General features: G+C 57.2%; 1 protein-coding gene across 2 annotated transcripts in view; it reads left to right on the forward strand.

Moving 5' to 3' along the window:
- LMF1 (lipase maturation factor 1) overlaps nucleotides 1–17,327 on the forward strand; it is a 91,420-nt gene extending 74,093 nt beyond the window's left edge. For both annotated transcript variants that reach the window (XM_073899754.1, XM_073899753.1), the window contains 6 exons: nucleotides 3,342–3,509; nucleotides 15,097–15,280; nucleotides 15,418–15,571; nucleotides 15,760–15,943; nucleotides 16,664–16,776; nucleotides 17,105–17,327. In XM_073899754.1, coding sequence (XP_073755855.1) covers nucleotides 3,342–3,509; nucleotides 15,097–15,280; nucleotides 15,418–15,571; nucleotides 15,760–15,943; nucleotides 16,664–16,776; nucleotides 17,105–17,279 — 978 coding nt within the window. In that variant the 3' untranslated portion in view covers nucleotides 17,280–17,327. The remainder of the gene's footprint in view (nucleotides 1–3,341; nucleotides 3,510–15,096; nucleotides 15,281–15,417; nucleotides 15,572–15,759; nucleotides 15,944–16,663; nucleotides 16,777–17,104) is intronic.
- The last annotated feature ends 5,959 nt before the right edge of the window (nucleotides 17,328–23,286 follow it).

A 23,286-nucleotide genomic window follows, 5' to 3' on the forward strand; every position in this document is an offset into this window, starting at 1 on the left:
GGAGGCTGGTCCCTCCGCGGGTGGTGTGGACCCTGGGAAAGTAGAGCCATCCTTTGGAGGAATTCCACGGTGCCTGCATGCGGAGGACATGGGCTGCTCTAGGCTCACACCTGCCGACCAGTCGGCTGTCTGGCTGCCCCCTGGCTGCATGGGCTTCCTGGCGCTGTCGGGTGGGGGCTTCCACTGAGTAGGTCCTAGTGCTTCACAGGCGTACACCAACAAGAGTTCGTAGCAGCTGCTCCACAGAGATTATCAATTTGGGCCATAGCCTTCTCAGAACCCTCATACGCCCCCTCAGCGCTCTTCTGTCCGGGCTCCCACTGCCGTGACCTGGGGGGCGGCGTCAGATGCCCTGCAAGCCGGATGTCCTTCCCACCCCTCGCCCCAGGTGCCAGCCTGCAAAGGACACGGTGAGCCAGCCCCAGGTGGACAGGGCATCGCTGCCCAAAGGTGGGGCTGGCGGCTGGAGAGCCTGCAGGCTGGACCTCTGCCAGGCCGCAGGGGGCGGCTCAGCTTCTCCCGGATCCGGACGGACGCGTTATTTCTGCTGGAAAGCCCTGAGGCCGAGCCGAGCGTGCGCTCACTGCCGCTGCCCGCACCTCGGCCTTGCGCCCCTCTGCGGGAAGGAATGGACGCAGGAGGCAGCTTCTCCCTGAGTCAGTGAAGAGTTTGGCTTCCCTCCCCAGGCTCCAAGCAAACACAGCAAGCTCTGTTTGTTTTTCTTCATAGACGTGTCCTACCAGTAGCCGGGCCTGCCCGTCCTTGAGAAGTCCTCACCAGATGCGGGAGGACTGCACACCTACCGAGAAGCAGATGTGACCCACTGGTGCAGTGACTTCTGAAGGAGTGACTGCTCCGAAGGCCAAAGGGAAGCGCATCCTCTCCCCGCGTGCTTGCTCGTTCTCATGTCTGCATCCTGTCACCGAGCCAGCCCCGACAGAGCTCCACCAAGTGGCTTTTCAGAAGGGACCCAGCCCAAGACACCTTTCTGCAGAGCTGACGCCAAGACCTTTGTGCTTGTCGGCCCGTTGTGGACCATCCGCGCTGGAGGGCAAAGGACACGGGGCTGCCTGTCTCAGGGACCCCGTGAGACAGTGAACAGGAAGGCCACAACATGGGACATGCGCTGCACTCCGTCAGCAGCGGCCACCACATGTCCCGTCCACCGAGTGTCTCGGCCACACGTTGGTCCCGGGGTTGCACAGCTGGGGGACTCGGTGTGGCAGAAACCTCAGGAGAGAGCAAATGGCCCAGAGACCACGTGGCAGGTGCGCCCTTCCCACTCACAGGTGGGAACAGGTGTCAGTGGCCAAGAGCCCCTGGGGCAAAGATGGGGAGACCCCCCCGTCTGCAGAAATCCACTCAGAACACAGGGAGACACATAGCCCTGTGAGCGAGATGGCATGGGTGAGGGACAGCAGAGACACAGTCACTTGCCTATTTTCTAGTTCTGCCCACGGAGGGGCCCAGAGAGAGTGGCCCTCATGCCCAGGCTGGGTTCCTTACTCCCAGCCTCCCCTCAGAGGGACCAGGGCTCCCCGGGGAAAGCGGTGCACCGAGGGACGGCAGCAGCAAGGGTTTCAGATGACCCTGGAACATCTTGAGGGCCAGAAAGTAGGGAGAGTCTCTGAAAGTGCTGTGGACACATCAAAATGAGTGGCCATCAAGAATTAGAGCCCACGTGGCCCACACCAGCGCTGATGAACAGGCTGGAGGAACACGACCTTGTGGTAGAAAGCCAGCTAATGCAGAAGGAACAGTGGACCCAGAAGTTACCATTCAGAGGCCAAGGGAGCCATGGATTCTGGAGAGAACCATCCCAGGCTGCTGGAACGCAGGAGGCCAGTCCTGTCAGCCTCAAGGAGCAGGGCAGGGCCTGGCCGACACTCCTCAACCGAGAAGTCCAGGTGGACACCAGCACGCAAAGGCACATGGCCACCCTGGGCCCCCCGGGACGCAACCCTGTCACCTCTGCGGGCCTCCCCAGACCCACCCCGAGGGACATGGTGCAAATGCGCTCATCTGTCTCCTAAAACTCAGATGGGAGGCTGGTGAGGTGTGGGGGCTGCAGGCAACATGGCCTGGGGTCACCCTTTGTTGAACACACCCGGTCAGGCCTGTGGGGCACAACAGCCCGCGTCCCTGCTTGTGATCGCCGTGCCACGAGCGCTTGTGTCCGGGGGCAGGAGAGACTGCACCTAGGCCGTGCTGGGAGGCGGGGGGGGGGGGGGCAGGGGGGGGTGGGCGCAGGACTCCAGGGGCAGCGGCAGGAGCTAAACCGTCTGTGACAAGTAAAGGTCGTTTCGTATCAGAAACGTGTTTGAGTTTCAAAGCTGGAACCAGGCCAACCCAGCGACTATTGCCCGTTTGTCCCTTCGGCCCCAGCGTTCCCCTCGGATGGTGTGTGCGTGGAGAGCTCAAGTCCCCAGGAGGGAGAATGGCGGCGCACGAGGCTTCAGACCCCATGGCGGCGAGAAAAGGAGCAAGGCCGCTCACCTGGGCTGGGCTCCCCCCACACCTGCTTTCGAACATTCCGGATCCCAGACCTTGGTGCGAGTGGGGGTGGGGTGGTGAATGTGCTGGGCCGCACACCGTTCCGGAATCGGAGCACTCTGGGTGCCGTTCTTATCTGTGGAGCACCCCTGCCCTTCACCGATGGCTGCATGTCCCCACCCGGGCGTCCCCTCTGGGTGGGAGCGCACCCCATCCCCCTCAACAGCCTTCTGCGTAGCCAGCTCCCAGCCTTGGCTGCTGCCAGGGGTCTGGGGGAAGACTGGGCCGCTGCGGTCAGAGGCGCGGGGCCCCTCAGCTGGGCCCTAGGGCGGCCAGCACCACGGCTGAGTCAACACGCAGGCCCCCGGGACAAGCCGCCCCCGCCCCCCTCACACATGCTCGGAGGCTGTTCCCAGGAACACACACAAGGCCGGAACCCCCAGCTTCCACCAGCCTCGGAGCGGAAATCTCTGCCATGTGAGCGCTGGCCTGAAACCTGGATTCCCCTAGTGCCCATCCCTTTGCTCCTGGGTCCCCAGGACCCTCAAGGTGCCCCCAGGGGTCAGCATCAGAATTACAGGAGACCAGGCAGGGGGAGGGCGCACCCCGAGAAGGCTGAGATGCTCGGTTCCATCGTCCTCCCCGAAAACCCCAGGTCTGGCATCTTGGCCACAGGCGTTTGAGCTGCCAGAGAAGGGTCCATGGGACTGGCCTCCCCTGAGCCTTTCCCGGCCAGGATGCTCTCCTCGGACAGCCAGTGGGCACAGGGTGGGCAGGGCCGGGGTGGCACAAGTCCCCCGTGGGGTGGAGCTCCAGGCTCAGCTCACGGGCCTTCTTCTGTTCCCCAGACGCAGCCAGTGCCCAACCCTGCGGCCTACTTCCTGCACCAGTCCCCATGGTGGGTCCACCGCTTTGAGACGCTCAGCAACCACTTCCTGGAGCTTGTGGTGCCCTTCTTCATCTTCCTCGGACGGCGGATGTGCATCCTCCACGGGGCCTTACAGATCCTGTTCCAGGTGAGCCCACATCTGAGAGTCACCCCCGTAACTGTGTCCCCGAGATCAGAGTCTCTGCTGGGGGGACGAGGCAGATGGCCCAGAACCTGCCCCTCTCTCGTGTCCGGAGGAAGCGCCTGGGAAGCCCTCTGCGGTGAGTTCTAGGGGTTTCCTCCCACGGCTAACCCCTCTCACAGGTTAGCCGTCCAGCCGTCATAAGGCAGTCTCTGAGGAAGAGGCTGGCGGGGTTTTATTTCCAAGTGGACAACTGTGCTGAGCCCTTAGCCCCGGGGTGCCCCAGCCTGCCGTTCTGCCCCATTCCTGCACCGCAAGCCCCCCAGCCTCCGTCCTTGTGGAACAGTCCTGCTCCCCAGTGAGCGGAGGCTCCACCACTGACTTCCTCTGGGGCCTTGACAGTCTCTGGCCTCTCCTTTCCCTAAACTGGGGCATCCACTTCCTGACCCCCAAGAAAAACACTGTTGGGACTTTAAATTCCTTTTTTTTTTTTTTTTTAATTTAAAGTCACTTAGCCAGTATTTGGTATATCATTAGTTCCTGACGTAGCGTCCGGGGATTCACTAGCCACGGGGACTTTAACCTCCTCTGTCGTATCTGCTGTCTTAGTGGGGGGACAGCAAGCAGCGAAGTGCACGGACCGGGAGCGTTGTGGGGCACGCTGTGCCCGCTGCGCTTGGCTGAGGTGTCAGGGGTTGTCGGGCTGCGCCCCCTCGCTTCCCGTGTCCCACGTACAAACAGCCTGTTCTGTCAGTGGCCGCTCCGGGGGTTTCCAGGTTCTTGCCGTTACAGGTAAACCTGCTGTGGGCGCGTGTGAGGGGAGGCCTGTGAGCAGGCGGCCATGATGAGGGCCTGATGGTGGGCGGTGGTATGTGGGACCCGGCGGGACACGAGCGAAGGTGATCCCTGCGGTGGGTGTGCAGTCGGGCCGGGGGGTTTTGTCCACACTGGGGTGTGTTCGCACAGCCTCCTTGTCTTTGTTGATACTGTAAATGGGATTTTCACGTAAGACATCTTCCTCTGCGCTGCCTGAGTGTGCAAATGGCACGAACATCCCTGCAGTCGTCAGATGTGACGACCTCTGGGCTGATCAGTGCCCGTCGTCACCCAGCTGCTCACCCCGCAGCAGTTCCTGGGCAGCGGCGGCAGCCTCAGCTAGTGGGGCTCACCGTGTCGCCGCCGGCGGTCCGGGCTCTGCCCCCACAGCTCCCACCGTGTTCTCAACTCCCACAGCCTAGGGGAGGCCGGCCAAGGGTGCGGCGTGCAGCGTCTGTTTCTAGTTTACTTTGGGTATTTTCAGTCACAAGTGGATTTCCGCACCCGCTGTGAGAAGATCACTTTCTGTGCCCATAAGTCGCTGACATGGTGCGACACGGCTCCCCTCCCAGGAGAAACTCTGGTCACACTGTGCACGCGATCCGCCCTGTGCACGGTGCGTGGCTGCTGGTGCATGAGGTCCGTCGGTGGCAGCGGTCCGCCCGGTTCTGCTCACGGTGCTTCTCCCAGGGCGCAGAGTGCAGGGCAGAGGCAGGGCTGCTGCCAGACAGGAACTCAGCCCCGCGGGGGCTGTCAGTCAGGCCAGGCTTGCATGTTGTTTTCCCGGGTACTGGGCCTGGGTTGCAGCAGAGAGGCTTCTGCCCGACGGAGGCCGACGTGAGCTCTTAACTAGCAGGTACACACAACTCAACTGGCAGTTTGGGACTTATTTTCACATCTTTGTGTTTCCTTTTATTCCTTTCAGCTGTTCTCGCTGTCCCACTTTTTTTCTTTTTTTTTTTTTTTTTTTAAAGATTTTATTTATTTATTTGACAGAGACAGCACAAGAGAGGGAACACAAGCAGGGGGAGCGGGAGAGGGAGACGCAGGCTTCCCGCTGAGCAGGGAGCCCGATGCAGGGCTCGCACGACCTGAGCCAAAGGCAGACACTTAACGACTGAGCCACCCAGGCGCCCCTGTCCCACTTTTTCTTTTTTTTTTTTTTTTTTAAGATTTTTATTTATTTATTGAGAGAGAGAGTGATAGCATGAGAGGGGGAGAGTCAGAGAGAGAAGCAGACTCCCTGCCGAGCAGGGAGCCCCATGCGGGACTCGATCCCGGGACTCCAGGATCATGACCTGAGCCCAAGGCAGTCGCTTAACTGACTGAGCCACCCAGGCTCCCCTGTCCCACTTTTTCTAATTCATCAGTTACACAGTTTCTTGCAGGTGAAGGCATGCTCCGTGCACAGACTCCAAGTCCAAATCCCGCCCCCGTCTGGCTGCTGCGGCTGCCCTAAGGCCTTGCTCCGGCCGTGTCCTGCCAGCTACTCTTGCCGCTCCAGTGCTTTAGCTGTTGTTTCATTAATACTCTCGTTGAGAATGGTTTTAGATTTACGGAAAGACAGAGCACAGGGTGTAGACGGTCCCCACGTCGGTGTGTCATGTGACACACTAGTTACAACTTTTGAGCCCAGATGGACACCTGCTCATCAGTGGAAGCACAGAGTTTACTTCAGGGTCACCAAGCAGGCATTGTGCGTCCTCTGGGCTTGGACAAATGTATAGTGACAGGTGTCCGTCGAGGTGTCACAGAGTCCCTTCTGCCCTGACAACCCTCTTTGCTCCCAGACTCATCCTCCCCTCCCCTCAAGCCTGGGGCAGCCACTGACCCTTCGCCGTCTCTGTAGCTCGGCCTCCTCCAGAATGTCTCATGGCTGGAGTCGTCTGGGAGGTAGGCTTTTCAGATGCGCCCCTCACTTAGTAACGTGCGTGTGAGGGTCCTCATCTTTCTGGCCTAAGAACTCACTCTTCTGTGGTCTGGGTGCACCACAGTTTACACATAAACCGACCAGACCTGACTTGAGGGCAGAGCCATGACTGGGCCAGTGAGCCCCAACCCTGGGCGGGCAGGGGCGTGGTGCTCCATGCCTGCCCGCCTGCCTGGAGCCCTGGGCTCCCATGGTCCCGAGCCAGCAGGAGGCGACTCCAGGCAGAGACATGAGCAACCCTGACAGGGTCCACCAGTGTGGGCACCACCTCGTGCTGGACCCTTCCCTCCTGTCCCAATTCCAAGGCAACTCAGAGGATCCTGCCCTGCACAGCCATGCCAGGAATGTGGGTCTGCGTGGCTTTGTGCTCACATGGTGTCGGAGAACTGCTCTCGGGTTGTGAGGCGTTCGTTAGCCGCCCCCCCAGCCCCGCCAACCTTAGTTGCTTTTCCAGGCTATGGACCACTTGGGACCCTCGCCAGGCTCTAAACCTGCCTGGGCCTGTGGGGACCGGTTTCCACCTATCGCTTTCTCTCCCCAAAACCCGAAGGCTTTGATGAATGCCAACAAGAAGCAAACTGTCCTGTCGCTTGAGAGAGTAAGTGAAGGAAGTTTGCGCCACCAGAGCAGATGTAGAGGGTTCAGCTCCTGGAAAGTAGAATTTGAACCGGGGCTCTCAAAGGTGCCCTCGTCCACAGTGCACTTGGCAGGGGTCCTGCTTCAGGGTAACCACTAGCTAACTAGACCCGGCTCGGCAGCAAGTTGGAATCCCGGCCCAGGGCACCAGTGTCTCCACAGCACACGGAGGGGCTCAAAGCTCAAGTGTGGATGGCTCCCAGCAGCCGTGTGGGTGGGCCCGAGCTGGCTCTGGGATCTGCTGCCTAGGTGGGTAATGGTGGACAGTGGGTGGCACAGGAGTGTAGGGCAGGGCCCGAACTGGACCTCGTCATCCTGCAGCTCTGGACGTTATTCCAGAAGACCGGCCACACACTGGCCTTTCATCCCCCAAAGGCCCTGGGAGCCCCGGGTCCAGGCACATCTCTGGGGTAATGCTGTGGCCCTCCGAGGCCCGGTCTGCTGCCAGCTCTGCAGAACAGAGAGGACAAATGGACAGCTGGTCCAGCTTCCTCCCAGGCCGTGTGGGGTCTCAAGCACAGGGGCTGCAGGGCAGTCTCACGGCAGGAGCTTGGCTCTCAGGGAGCACTGCGCTGTGCTGGGGGGGGGCCGGTCACTGTGGGGAACAGTGCAGTGTGGGGGGGTTTATGCGTTGTCCTGACAGGGGCTACATTTCTGTCTCTGCACCCAACACCCCGAGGGACATTTCTGGATCTGTTTGTTTCCGTTCATTCCTTCGGGAGAGGGTTGAGGATGTGAACATGCTCCTCTCCTCCTACACTCCGTTTACACAGCTGTTCCGGAGGGTTCTGCAAGGCCACGGGTCTGTTGTCTACTTGGAGAGGTGCACGTGAGAACTGATAGGTGAGCTGAACTGCCCGGTCCGAGATGCCCCTGCCTTCTGACGTCAAGCCTTGAGGCTAAGGGGGAGACCCTGGCAGGGGGCAGTGGTCAGCTTCTGCAAGCAGTGGGACCGGACGCCCATCCTAGCATGGGAGCAAGTGCTCACTAGGCAAGTGGCTCCCGGTCAGTGCAGAGACTGGTCTTATATCCCAGACCAGACTCACCTCCACCTCCTGCCATGTCCTGCTCCTTCCACCCTCTGTGACTTTGGCCAGAGTCCGGAACAGGTCACAGTGAGGGCTATCACCATGGCGACAGGCAGAGAGAGCTGCCTTCCCCAGTCCCTGAGCCACATGCCCAGAGTTGGGAGTCCTGGGATAAATGCCCGGGGCTCCTGGCCACAGAAAGTTGCCCATGAGCACGTGTGTGCTCTCTGAGAGCACGGGCACTGAGAACCCAGCTCAAGAGTTCCAGAAACCCATCCCCTTCCTTTGCGGGGGGTGTTGCATCACCCAGGACATCTGCTCAGCATCTCCTGGGCCCAGGATTCCACCCTCACAGCTCTGCTTCCTGCCTGCTTACCACTAGCCCTGGTCTCCGGCAGCCTGCTCCGCGCCCACCCGCAGGCGCATTTTAGGCTCCAGGGCCGGTGTGAACAGACAGACCATGGGTCTGGTCCTCTTTGGCAGAGGCTGCAGCCATGCCAGGAAAGAACAAGAAAGACAGGATCCCTCAGCACATGGGGGGCCATGCACTCAACACCAAATTCCATTTTTCTTATTAAAAACAACCATCCAGATGGATGGGGAGGTACACAGCCAGTGTGTGCCTGATGAGGGCTCTGCACCCCCAGGGCTCCATCCCTCAAACTGTGCTCTGTGGAACCCTAGTTCCCTGGGTCAAGGCCCCGCCATGTGAATGTGACAAAGTGGGGGGCAGGAAATAGGTTTGTGCCAGGGTCCCCCTCAAACCCACCAAGGGAGAGCTGGGCAGGCGAGAGGCATCTAGGGCCTGTGGGCAGCCTTTCACCACATGCTCCTATGCCCTCACCCACATAAAACTGTCAGACCTCAAGAGTCCTGTTGTGCCAGAACATTCCGGGTAACGGACTTGTGGACCAGGCATCAGGGGCCTTGGCCTACCCCAGGCCTCTTCCTGCCACATCCAGGAGGACAGAGCCTCCCTCAGGAAGAAGGCCTGTGTCTCCTGCAGCATCTGGCAAGGCTTCGGGGTTGGGGCCCCTCTGTCTGGTGATTGCAGTCAAGGGGGAACGGGGGCAGCCAGCTGTTTTCTTCAAAGGCTGGAGAAGCCCCCCTCTTAGGGAATCATGGAGCCCCAGAGCAGACTCTGCAACAAAACGGGGGGGATCTGCCCAGGCGTGGCCGCCAAACCCCAGTCCACTATGACTGGTGGCCCACTGAGGGTGGCCTGGGCCGTCTGCTCCTCCAGGAAGGCTCAGGTTAAGGTCCCACACCGAAGCCACTGGGAGCCAGGGTGCAGCTGAGGGAGTGGCCAGTGGAGGCTCCTGATGGCGTTTTTTCCTGGTATGCTTTTGTTGTAAGTGGAAGAGAACGGGGATTTGTGCCTTGCACCCACACCATGGTATGGGGTTGTCCCTTACACAGTGATCCTTTAAGGAAACCGAAAAGATGTTCAAAAGTTACTCACGCGCAGATTTGGCATTCCTGACTCGGTGTCCCTGCGTACAGACCAGGGCCTCCCCGGGGACTGTGCAGCATTTGGAGAGGCTGCCAGCAGGTGTCTTTACCTCAACCAGCGCCTCTCAGGGTGTTTTTGCCCCCATAGTATTGGAGCCCGGCGGTGTTCTTTCGGCAAAGCTATGCCCTCGCTCTGTGCAGGGGTCCCCCCGCCGCGCTCACCCTTGCTCGCCATGTGACTCTGCCCCTCCACCCGCCCAGAAGATTCTTCCTTCTCACTGGTGTTCAGCGATCTGGTCACATGTGCCTGGGTCACGTGTGGTTTCATAGGCTTCTCTGATCTGTGTGTTTATCATTTTCATCAAATTAGAATTTTTGGACATTTCTCGGTGTTTTTTCTGCCACCCTCCCTTGCTGGGACATGGTGCACAGTGTGTCTGTCAAGCGCCGTGTCCCGCTTCATTCTGTGCTTCGGTTCAGAAAGTGCCTGCGCCTCCGTGGACTCTCCTGTCCCCACATGCGGTCGTCACTCCAGTTCTTACGTGCCCTTTTCAGCTCAATGTGCGAGTGGTTCTTTATCACAGTTTTCATATTTCTCTTGTTTGTGATGATGTCTTCTTGTAAATCCTTTACTTTATTCATAGTAGCTGTTTTGACATTCTTATCTACTAGTTTCAGATTTTCTCCCGCCTCTGCTCTGTTCTCGTGAGCCTTTCTCTGTCCCAGCTGTGGCTCACATGTCTGCAGATCCTGACGGGCCGCTGGCCGCCGTGGGCTGTTGGTGAGGGTGTGGACGCTGTGTCCTTCTCAGTGCTGAATTCTCCCCTGCAAAGCAGCTCACCTACTCACGAGTCCGTCTCATCACGCCGGGCGGGTCTGACCCAACCCTCAGGCCTGGGCCTCGCGGGGTCTATGCTGTGTGCCTGGCTTTCCCCTCGGTGTCCACCCACATCCTGTAGGAGCTTCCACGTGCCTATGACTCCGTGGCTGGCAGACTCGAGGGCACCCAGGCCATCCCTGCAACTACTGGTCTGTGCGCTTCCTTCCTGGCACAGCGCCAGCCAGCCACCTCAACCTCCCCAGCATCAAGCTCTGCCCTCCAAGGGTTCCTTCCCTGGGCCGAGGTCCACTAAACGCCTCCAGGGACAGCAGAGCCTGGCGTGGGTCTGTGTGGCCACCCAGGGTCAAGCTTTGCTTGCTCTGTCCCCCCTCCAGCTACAACACTGCTACCTCCAGGCCCTTTAGCCTTGAGAAGCCAGTTGCCCTGGATGCAAAGTCGGAGTGTTCCTGGGGCCCCTGATGATGAGGCAGGACAGTCATGGCCTTGGGCAACAGAGGCTGGCCGCACTTTTCGGGGATGAAGGGGCACGGTCAGTGGTGGCACTCCAGCTACCGAGGGCTCTGCGTGAGTCGAGAAACTCCCAAGTTCATCCCTGCTGGGCTCTACTTGGTGGAAGTGGAAGGAAGGATGTGCTTGAATGTGTGATCAGATTATTCCAGGGAAGCAGACAGGATGGAGATGCTGGAGGAAATGAAAAGGACACCTTGGACAGGGTCTCTGGGGCTCTCCTTTCACCCTATCCTCACTGTTGGGTGTTTGCAGATGGAACTTGAGGAGGCCCAGTGCGTGGGTGGACACTGGGCCATGTGGTTCTGCCCAGTTCTCACGGAGGAGCCAGACCTTGTGGCTGGGCCCTCCTCCTCCATATGGTAGCTGCTGTGCAGAAACCATGTGACCACCCTGCTCCCGCAGCCTCACTTTGTTCCCGAAGAGGTGAGTGGGCGACCCCACATCTGAGCAGCCCCAGAACATGACAAAAATGCCTCACGTGCCGTGCCTTCCACTCTCAGACTGGAGGCGTGGCACTCCACGGACCGCTTTCCCCGCGTTTTCCATCTTTCAGTCAAAACGCTCACACCATCTTAACTTCTAATTCATCCTGGGACATGAGAGACCGCCAGAGCCTGCACGTTGCTCCACTGGGGTGTCCTGGACCCCCTTGGGGAGCTTCTGTAAGGTCTACCAGGAAGCCCTTGGCGCTGCTCAGTCTGTCCTCCCTCAAGGGTTTCTCAAACCCATCTTCTGAAGCACCAATTCCCATTTCAGCGATTCCCGTCTGCTTTTCACCTGATACTTATGGCTGTGCTCCCTGACACAGGGGCGCCCTTTCAGATTAGCGGTTTTGGGCCTGAGTTTCTGTGGGGTCTCAGGCCGTGAGGGGCCAGGGGCAAGACTATGTCTCTGTATGTGCGCAGGCTGGGTTCATTGCACCTGCAGAGGTTGGCCCACGGCCACGCCGCTGCTGGGTTTTTCACTGGTAACGGTGGCCGTGTCTCCGGGAGGTACGAGGCTCAGAGTGGGGGTGCAGGGCTAGAGGCGGGTGTTGGTGGTCAGCAGTGCGAGAGGGCTCTGAGGGGCAGGTATGAGGGTTCCCCACGTGCCTGGTGCCCCACCCAGCACAAGAGAACGGAGTTCGGGAACGCACCCCACTAAGGGCTGTGGGGAAGGCGGCAGGGTCCCCGTCTCTGTTGCAGTCGGGTCGTACAGAGCAGTGGAGGGAGCTTGTGCCCCCCCCCAAGCCCCAGAGAGCTGAACCAAGACCGCCAGTCCCTCAGCATCTTGAAAGGGGTCCAGATAGAACAGACCACGAATCGACACCAAGCAGAACATGAGAATTTTCATGAGAAGGTGCACAGAGCTGCCAGATGGCCAAGACTCCCGAGAGGAGGAGCCATAGCTGAGCTTCAGGGATATTGCTGACACCGCTGGGAGAGACTGGGGAGCTGAGCGGAGTGTCAGGGTCCCGCCAGCCTGGGGAGACAAGTTGGGAGGTCAGCCCCCGCCCCGGGGGGGAGGAGGCACAGGGATGCGGCGTGCAGCAGACTCCGGGGAGGAGCCTGGCGTGCCCAGAGCAGCCCGCCAGCTGGGACCACAGCTGTGGGAGAGACTGCGGCCCAGGGGCTGTTAACGTTGCAGACAGTGAAGAATGAGAAATCATTATTTGGGGGCTCAGAACCAAGAACACTGGTTTTCCAAATTAATCCTGGGAGAGCCATGAATCCACATATCTCATGTCACACCTCGTAAAAAGCCGTCGTAATCCATAAAACTGACGACCCATCGAAAGCACAGTTCCTCCTGCCAGACCCTCATTAGGTTGGCATCTGTGACCTCACATTCCTCCCCGATCGCCAGGATCAGGACCCGGCTGTAATGAAAATTCAGGAGTTACAGGGCTGGGCATCAGCTGTCTCGCCTGCTGCAGAGAAGAGCTGAGGCAGACTGGCCCCTGGCACCTACGGTCCGTCCAGGGACGACGAGTGGGACCCCAGACAACTGGGAGGTCTGACCTCAACACCCCACGCTGGGCCATCCCACGGCGAGGCCACGTCGCCACACCAGTCCAGTCACCTGCGCAAGGAGATAGCCTGCTCTGCTTGGTGGACAGCCGTGGGCTTGTGAAGTTCGTACTTGTTGCAGAAATACGACCGTCTGGTCATGTGTGTGGACAAACTCTGGCTTTTCTCCTTTCACCTCTGGGGTGATTTTGCAGTGTTCTAGTTTCATCTTTTTCTCAAAGTCCCTCCGGAAGCAGGTCTGTCTGGCCGCTGCCCAGCTCACCGGGTCCCATGCCCATCTTCGCTTCTCCCTGGGGCCGTGCGGCAGCTCGTGAACACCTTAATGGCCTCCACCCCTGCCCCATCCTGGGGCCCCTTCTCCCTTCCTGGCACAAGCAGAGGGCCGGCTGCCCCAGAACCGAGTCCTGGTGAGGAAGAGCCCTCAGCCTCCCACCACACGCAAGAAGCTAACTCACAGCTAAACATCACTGCCGGACCTGCGACATCAACGTCCCAACCTTTCTCAGGACACACAGCAAGTTGTGAAGCTTTCAGAAATTGGGAACTTGTAAGTCCATGAATTAAGCCCTCCCCTTCTAAAGATGCCACCGTGTCATGAAAGCAGCTGCCTTAGAAGAACGGTGGCTTCGGCACCTCCAACAGGCCCCGTCCCATCCCGCAGGCGCACCAGGTGAGCCCGTGAGCTCCATCCAGGCACAGGGCAGCGCGCCCCAGCTCCACACACACGCGCCACTGGGCGGGTCTCGGACCCAAGCCGGGACACCGCGGACACCAGGGCTTGGTGCCCACCAAGTTCAGGAACAGGCAGAGTGATAGGCGACAGAGGTCAGTTCACAGGTCGTAGGGTGGGGGTTGGGGACTGTGGTGGAACCTTCTGGATTTTACACGATTTACATGAGAGTCGACATCTGTCAAAAGCCTTTGAGCTATATGCTTAAGATGAGTGCGTTTTATTGTGTGTTTCAATGAACTTGACTTAAAAAGTAAGAATGAGGATCTGCCAGGAATGCGTGGTCCGGGCTGCTTCCTCACTGCCTGTTCCTGACGGGTTCCTGAGTCCATGCTGCTCCAGGGGAGTCTGTTCACACCTGGGGAGCCGCACCCCAGGGCATCAGGGCCTGCTCAGAGACCTCCTGCACAGGAGGCCCCCCATCGGGCACATTTGGGCTGCGAGCCGTGCTGCCCGCAGTCTCTGAGGGCTGGCTGGATTCAGAGAGCCTGCTGCCTGTGGGCAGGGCATGGGCACAGCAGCCTCCCCTCCTCACCCTCTGGTGCCCAATGACAAGGTCATAAGCGGGCCAAAGATGTTATTTCTAAGTCACTAAAACAATGTACACAATGTGCAGCTGCTAGAAGGAACTTTCCAGAAGTCCCCCCTGAGAGGCGGCTCCAGGCTGCAGCCCTTCAACGGCCAGCAGCTCGCTGGGAAACAGGCTGGGGGTGTGGGGAACCCCCAGGGTGTCAGCACTCCGTCCACCCAGAGACTCTCTGCCCGTCACTCTTAAGACCAAGATGCTAAGTCGTTTTTAGGGTGAGCCTTATGGGAAAACTGCCACCATGCAGTTAGTACCAAGTCTGTAGATGAGCCCAGTGGGACTGGGACACAGGGCAGGCCCATTTGGACTTCCTAGACCTCCTGTCAACCCAGACACTGGCAGAGCCAGCCGGGGCTGCTCAAGGCCTCTGAGGAGGGACAGCGGCCAGCTCCGTCTTATGGAGCCTAGAGAGTGCAGGAGGTCGGACTCCGTGAAGCCACACCTAACCCAGCAGACGCCCAGGCCGGCCTCATGTGTGGTCACTGTGGACGTGTCTGGTGGGCTGCTAGATGTGCAGGTCAGGGCAGCCAGACAGGTGCCCCCTCACCCCTAACTTCCAGGTGAGCAGCAAGAGCCTCGTCCACCTCCCACATGACTCAGGCACAGGTCCCCGGGGGCTGCTCCAGACCCGTACCCACTGACAGTCACCAGAGCACTTGCCCCGAACACAGACTACAGCATCAAACTGCACAAAGTGGCCAGCTCCCAGTTCTGTGGGTAGGAATCGGGCAGCCTCCGAGGCTGGAACCGGGGTGTCTGCAGGCTGGGTCCTGCTCAGGGCTCTAGCTAGAACCCTCCCCGGAGATCAGCTGAGGCATGGACACGCGTGGGCCCGGTGGTCAGAGAGACGGGCATGCAGCCTGTGGGGAGACAGGGGCCCGGCCCTCAGGCACCTCAAGAATCGGCATGAGCACCGTGTCTGCTTCTCAAAAGGCTGGCCCTGCAGGCGTTACTGCCCCCCACACCAGCAGCGCAGCCACCGCGCCCTGCAGAGTCTGCCGCGGGTGTGGTCCTCGGCGACTCCCCAGGCTCAGGCACTGCCCCGTCCCCTCCAGGTGGTCCTCATCATCAGCGGGAACCTGAGCTTCCTGAACTGGCTGACCATGGTGCCCAGCGTGGCCTGCTTTGATGATGCCACTTTGGGGTTCTTGTTTCCCTCCGGGCCCGGTGGCCTTAAGGACCGAGTCCTGAAGCTGCAGGAGGAGGCTGCCCGAGGGGCCCGGCCCCCCCCGCGATATGGTGAGTGGACAGCCAGCCCACTAGACAGTTTCCACATCAGCCTCACAGAGAGACCCGGCTTGGGAGTAAGGGGCTGGCGAGGGTCCAGGCCCAAGAGCAGAGCTCACCCCACCATCCCCCTCTCTGCCCCCCACCAGGCTGCATGGTGCGGCGGGCAGTGCACATGGCGCTGGGCATCCTGGTGGCCTGGCTCAGTGTCCCCGTGGTCATCAACCTGCTGAGTCCCACGCAGATCATGAACACCTCCTTCAACCCTCTCAGGATCGTCAACACATACGGCGCCTTTGGGAGGTATGGGTGCAGCCGCTCCTCGCCCCATCCACTGTGTGCACACATGGGACCCAGGGCCCTGAGGGAGCCCCCCCCCGACCCTCCAGGGGGCAGCCCCTCACCCTGGTCGGCTCCGGAAAGAAACCAGGGTGCAGAAGCATAGCAGCTGCCTTCGTGCGCCCAGAGCCCCTGCCTCGGTCTCCCCGCAGCATCACCAGGGAGCGCACGGAAGTCATCCTGCAGGGCACAGCCAGCCCCAATGCCAGCACACCGGATGCCGTGTGGGAGGACTATGAGTTCAAGTGCAAGCCAGGTGACCCAGGGCGGCGGCCATGCCTCATCTCCCCCTACCACCACCGCCTGGACTGGCTCATGTGGTTCGCCGCCTTCCAGGTAAGGGCCTCCCCTCCCTTCCCCTCCTGGGTGTGTTCCCGAGGCTGCGGCCACCTTGGTGGGGATGACCCAAGCGGCTGGTGGGGGTGAGGTCACTCCCTCATGTGACACCCCCATGTGACACCCCCGCCGGGCCTCGCTGACATGGGACAGGGACATCTTCACCCCTCCAGCACCGCACCGCAGGGCAGCGGGCTGGGCACACAGCATGTAGCACCCAGGACACAATCCCAGCCCCCCTGGGCCACGTCTTCCTCCCGGGTCTTTCCCTTGGTGTTCTCTGTGCACACAGGCTTTGCGTCTGGACAGCCCAGGTGGGGGTCTCCACGTTGCCTGGACACCCTCGCACAAGGGTCTATCGGTGCAGAGGGCCAGGGTGTCCCCACCAGCGATGACAAGACAGGCCTGGTAGGGCTGCCCCTGTCCCATCTGCCTGTGAAGACCGTCACTCATGTGAGACCCCAGGGCTGGCAGGCGCCACCACTGAGAGCCCAGCTCCTGCTCCCCAAGAACAGGACCGCGCTGCACCAGCCCACCCCACAGAGGAGCCGTCTACACACACCTGCCCAATGAGCCAGAGAAGGGAGGGAGGGTGGGCCCACCAGGCAGGAGAGGCTAACCCCCCACCACACGGGAGGGTGGCCAGGCGGGGAGCCGAGGGTTCCCTGCATCCCTGGCTCTGTGTCTGTAGCCAGCACCCCCTCCCTTTCTCACCCCTAGACCTACGAGCACAACGAGTGGATCATCCACCTGGCAGGCAGGCTCCTGGCCAATGACGCCATGGCTGTGTCCCTACTGGCCCTCAACCCTTTCGAGGACAGGGCGCCCCCCAGGTAGGACTCCCCTCCTGAACGGGACCAGCCTCTCAGGGATCCTCCTACAGATGGACCCCCGGCCATGCTCGGGACCCCAGAAAACGTGTCTGGGTGTAAAGGTCCCCAGGCTCTGGGCCAGCCCCTTTGTCACGCAATGCTGGCCTGCTCAAGGGGTGGGGGCCTCCAGAAGGCAAAGCGAGCCCCTCAACGCCAACGGAATCCAAAGCTGCATGTTTGGCCCTCTCCCAGACATCCCCAATGCAGGGCCTGGTGCTCTGTCCCTCCAAGGAGTGGCAGCCCGGCAGGCAGAGGGACAGGCCGCCTAACGTGGGGTCTCCCCTTGCAGGTGGGTCCGGGGCGAGCACTACAGGTACAAGTTCAGCCGCCCTGGGGGCCAGCACGCTGCTGCAGGCAAGTGGTGGGTCCGCAAGAGAATCGGCCCCTACTTCCCCCCACTCAGCCTCCGCGACCTAGAGGACTACTTTCGGTCACGGGAGTGGCCGTACCCGGAACTGGAGTAGAAGCGGCCCCAGGTCTGTGCACAGAGGAATAAAGCAGGAAGGCCCGGCCACTGGAGTGAAGTGTCGTGTGCCTGGGCACCGTTGCCCTGCACCCAGACCTCCTGGAAAGCAGGCTGAGAGGGGGGGTCCCTGGGCCGGCATGTCCCCTCCTTCCATCCTGAGTTCATCACAGAGAGCCCCATGAAGCGCATGACCCCATGGTGTCCACCCGCCTCCAAAGCACAGGGGAGGGCTGGTCCCCAGTCATGGCCCCTACACCCGGGCAGCTGAACCCCATCACACGCTTGGTGTGGCCACAAGGAAGCTGCCACTCCCTGCCTGTGCTCTTAGCCCCCCACATCCGTCCCCCCACGTCCAGGAGAGGCCTGGGAAAGGGAGAAGCCACGGCTCCCGGTCCTGCTCAGAACCTCCGTGCCTCCCCAGGTCTAGCATCCAGAGGCACTGACAGAACCCCTTTGTTGTTCCTTGGGCGGGCCACCTCCTCTGTGACCACGTCCTCCCCCCTGCCCCACCCTCCCTGACCTGCAGGCCTGGGCCCTGGGAGTGCCCACAGCAGCAGTTCTGACTAGATGATTCTTTGCGGGGCGATCCTTCTGGGGCCCTCTGCCATTTGAAGTGGGATGTGGCCCCAATTCTTTACTGCCTAATGCGAGCTGTGAGCAAACTGAAGTCCCACCTGAGGGGCAGTCTCCCTGCTGAACCACCAGCCAAGCACCGGGGTGGCACAGGCCCCCGCCCCAGTCACCGGACAGTCCACCCCCCCCCCCCCCCCCCCCCCCCGTCTCCCAGGAACCCCTAAGAGACACACAATGCTTAGGCCTTGGTTGCATACCCGTCCTGGGACAAGACAAACATCTGCTCACCTTGGGGGCCATTGCAGGGGACTCCAGGTCCAGGCACTGGAGCCTCTGGCAAAAGGGACCCCATTAGATCTCCTCCCCCAGCCTCCACCCTTCCAGAGGCTAAGGGCCCCCCAGCCTCCATGAGTCAGCAGAGCCTAGCCGGAGGCCCACAGCCTCCTGAGGCTGCACCCCTCCTCCACTCGCAGTCCTCCCATGGCTACCCCACCTCACTGAGCACAAGCCTGGGGTCAGCACGTCACCCCACCAGCCTACCAGGCCACAGGGCCTTTGCTGTGGCAGCCCCCGTGCCAGCACCCACACAGCCCACACCCCCTCCAGGGCCCAAGCCACTCGCGGTCACACACCAGGCTGGTGGGGGCTTGGCGTGGCCTGGATAAACCGTCCACCTCACGAAGGAGAAAGGCCCAAACTCTGCATCTGCTCTGCCCGACACTGCCCTCTCTCGGAATCTGCTGTTTCTTGGTCAACACAAGAGAAACTTCAGGAGATGGGGGCTCGGGGACACGGGATGTGAGCCCACCCTTCCTCCCCAGCCACCCAGGTCTGAGGAGGCCCCGGACAACTGTGTCCAGGTGGACTGAGTGCATTCTTTCCTCCCCGCTGGTAAGAAACAGACGTGGCAGAAACCGAGGGCGTCAGGCTTAGGTCAACGTGCCAGAGATGCTGCCCTCACCCTCCAAAACCCAAGGGGCGGGGGGAAAGCGCCAAGGTTCAAGGGAGGGGCCAGGGACAGCAGCCCACGCCACATGTGAGGCAGGGTGTGCACAAGCCTTCGTCCAACCGTGGGGCGTAGGCATCTGCTCACTTGCTGAGAGGGTCCTCAGGTCAGAGACCCGCTGGGGCATCAAGTTCCTGGTGTGTCCCCCTCTCCCCCTGGGTCTCCTCCATCTGCACTGGGACGGTCTATGCTCTGCAGTCCCAGGCCACTGGGGGCTGGCTGCACACGGTCCGCACACCTCAGGCCCAGGGGCTCTGCAGGAGGATGGACGCAGTGGTGAATCCAAGAATGTTACAGATGACTAAAATTGGCCCGAGTGGGGCCTGGGGAACCTGAGCAGTTCTTACTCATAACTGTTCCACTCAGTTTCTTTTGCAATTACCCACGCTGTTCACATGTCCCTGTAACTTCCATAACTCTCCCCCTCTCTGGGGTGATGGCCCTTCTCCATTCCTGATGCTTACTTTGGGCTTTCCCTTCTTATCTCCTTGTCAGTCTCAAAGCCCCAACACTGGGTTTTCCCGTCAGCTCTCCTGTTCACTAGCTCCTTCCTCCACAGTCCAGGCATTCACTCTTTGCCGTCTTGGACTGAAAACTGCCATTTCTTTCTATTCCTCCTCCTCATCTCTAGGAAATGCGGCTAAAGACCCCCAGCTGCACTTGCAGCCTCTGCTGGACGCTGTGAACCTTCTCTGAATTCTAGAAATGTTGATTTCCCGATTAACTCGTCAAAAAAAATAGAGGGGGAGGATTTTAATTTCCAGATGAATGGATTTGCAGCTTTTATCTTCAATTTTATCACATGCATTTGTCACCCCCAAGCACCCTTATGATTGACATCCCTTTTAGAAGTGAACAGGCTCCTGGGAAGGACAGCCTCTCGAATCCTGAGGCAGCTGTTTGCCTCCATCTGCTGAGAAGGTCCCCTGCTCAGCAGCACAACAACCACCTGTTCCCTGGGTCCACTTCCCCCTTGACCTCTCTGCCTTGTATCTACACAGTACAAAGATGCCATCATCCTCAGGGATGCAGTTTCAAAGCCACTGAGTAAAATGGAACTGACATATCAGCAAATAGACCTTTAAACTCCTATAGTAATCAATGAAATTAATAAGACTTTAACTTGACTGACAAAGAAGATGCAAATAACTAAAATCAAAGTAAAGCGGAGACATTACTACTGACCTTATGGAAATAAAAAGGATTACAAGAGTGCTATGAGCAACAGTATGCCAAAAAATTAGATCACATCATTGAAATGACAAAATCCTAGAAACACACGAACTACCAAAAGTGACTCAGGAAGAAACAAAGTTGTAAAAGATCTACAACAAGTAAAGAGACTGCATCAGTAATCAAAAACCTCCCAACAAAGAAAAATACTGGACAAGATGGCTTTGCTGTTGAATTCTACCAAGAATTTTAAAAGAATTAACACCAATCCTTCCCAAACTCTTCCAAAAAATTAGAAAAGGGAAAACTTCCTAGCTCATGAGGCCAATTTTAACACTGATAACAAAGCCAAAGACACCAATATCCCTTAAAATCTTTGCATCTGTAAGCAAAAATCCTCAACAAAATACTAGCAAAATAACAGCATGATAAGAGGATTATATGCCATGACCAAATGGCATTGCTTAAGAAAATCAATCACTGCCGTACATCACATCAACAGAATGCGGGGGGCAGAGAGGGACAGTACATGGTCTTCTCAACTGATGCAGGAAAAGCATTTGACAAAATCCAATACCCTTTCATGAGAAAAGCCTCTCAGGAAACTTCAACATAGTAAACGGTAGTTAGCAAAAACCCAGAGCCAATAGTGAAAGAGTAAAAACTTTTCCCCCGAAGATCCAAACTGAGACAAGAATGCCCATTGTCGTCAGTGCCACTTAACACCGTAAGTTCCAGCCAGAGCAATTAGTCAAAAAAACAAAAAGCTTTAAAAAGAAAGAAGTAAAACCACCTCTATTCACAGATGACGTGATCCTATAGATAGAAAATTCCAATGATCCACCAAAAGAGAAAACACCAAAAGAAATTAACACTAGAGCTAATAAACTAACTCAGCAAAGTTACAGGGAAAAGAATCAACACCAACAAATCAGATGTGCTTCTATACACCAGCAATGAGCAATCTAAAACAGAAACTAAGGAAACAATTTCATTTACAATTGCATCCAAAAAAATACCTACCAAAAAACAACCAAGGAGGACCAAAGACTTGTACACTCAAAAACTACGTAACACTGCTGAAAAAAAATGCTAAAGAAGACCTAAATCAGTGGAGACACCCACATCTGTAAACACGTGACAAATAGTATTAAGATGACAGTACTACCCAAAGCAGTCTACAGAGCCAATGAAATCTCTACCGAAATTCCAATGGCTTTTTTTTTCATATAAATGGAAAAGCCAATGCTCAAATTCACATGGAATTGCAAAGGGCCCCAAATAACAAAAACAATCTTTAGAAAGAATTGGAGGATTCACATTTCCTAATTTGAAAACTTACTACAAAGTTGTTGTCATCAAAACAGTGTGGTCTTGGCATAACAAGAGACACGTGGACAAGAGGAATAGAATGGAAACCTAATAAACCCTCACACATATGGTCAAATTATTTTTGACAAAGATGCCAAGACAGGGAAAGGGCAGTTGGTGCTGGGAAAGCAGGCCTTAAAAGCACTAAAGAATGAAGTTGGGTCCTTACCTCACACTGTATTCAAAAATTAACTCAGGGAGCGCCCGGGTGGCTTAATCATTAAGCGTCTGCCTTTGGCTCAGGTCATGATCCCAGGGTCCTGGGATTGAGCCCCGCATCGGGCTCCCTGCTCCATAGGAAGCCTGCTTCTCCCTCTCCCACTCCCCCTGCTTGTGTTCCCTCTCTTACTGTGTCTCTGTCAAATAAATAAAATCTTAAAAAAAAAAAAGTTCTTAAAAAAAATTAACTCAGAATGGATGAAAGAGCTGAAATTATTAAAAGTCCCAAGAGAAAACATGGATTTAACAATGGATACTTAGGACACCACCAGCAGCAGCAACAAAAGGAAAACCAGATAGATTAGACAATATCAAAATTTAAAACTTTTATGCATCTGAGGACATTATCAGGAAAGGGAAAGACAACCCACAGAGTGGGAGAAAATACTTGCAAGTTATATAACTGATAAGAGTCTAGTATCCAGGATATATAGAGACCTTGTACAGCTGAGCATCAAAAAAGACAAACCCCAATTCAAAAGGACTTGATCAGCCCTTTCTCCAAAGAAGACGTGGCCAAAAGCACAGAAAAAGATACTCAACATCTTTAGTCATGTGAAAACCACAATGAGATACTACTTCACACCCACTTGGGTGGCTGTGATTTTTTTTAATAAACAATAACAAGCGTTGGCAAGGATGTGGAGAAATTGGAAACTCTGTACATTGCAGGTGGGAATGTAAATGGTGCAGCTGCTGTGGAAACAGTCTGACAGCTCCTCAAAAAGTTAAACATGGATGAACAACCACAAGATCCAGCAATTCCACTTCTGGGTATACATATCCAAGAGAACTGAAAACAGGGACTCAGGCAGATACTTGTGCATGAATGTTCATGGCAGCACAATTCACAACAGCCAAAAGGCGAAAACAACCCAAATGTCCAGCAACAGAGGAATACACAAACAAAATGTGGTCTCTCCATACAATGGAATAGTTTTCAGTATTGACACCTACTAAAATGTAGATAAACGTTCAAAATATTATGCTCAGTGAAATCAGCCAGACACAAAAGATCACCTATTATATGGTTCTAATTATATGAAATATCTTGAACAGATAAGTCTGTAGAGCCAGAAAGATTGGTGATTGCTAGAGGCTGGGGTGAGGGGAGAATGAAGAGTGACAATAATGGATAGAGGGTTCCTTCTGAGGGGATGGAAAAGTTCAGAACTAGATAGAGGTGGTGGTTACACAACACGGTGATACACTAAATGCCACCAGCTGTTCCCTTTAAAACACTTAACTCTGTGGTAATGTCAGTTTAACCTCAATTTTTAAATATCAAACAAAAACCAAGAGAAACCTCCTAAGTGTCCCAAGACCGTGGACCTCCCTGTCTCAGAGGCCAGGAGACCTCACATTGCCAAGATCTAGTGGGAATGCAGGGGGAGCCAAGCAGATAAAGTACTCATCCCTTTTGTGTTAAGTGCATAGGGCTAGATTCTCTTAAGGCCAATACATAAGGTGGTGCTTAGCCAGGGGGATAGAAAGTGGGTGTCCAGAGCCAGCATATGACCATACATGAACTCCCTCTTACGGCAGCTACCAATTGGCCATGGACATTTTGAGTAAATAAATGGCAGCCATGGTTACACAATGCATAAAACTTTTGCCATCTAGATGGCTTTCTGCCAAGACTGCGTGCCCTGCCCTTACCTGG

Source organism: Callorhinus ursinus, unplaced genomic scaffold, assembly GCF_003265705.2.
Source record: "Callorhinus ursinus isolate GAN/ISIS: 27379988/994484 unplaced genomic scaffold, GSC_fseal_2.0 scaffold13, whole genome shotgun sequence".
In the NCBI taxonomy this organism is placed as follows: Eukaryota; Metazoa; Chordata; class Mammalia; order Carnivora; family Otariidae; genus Callorhinus; species Callorhinus ursinus.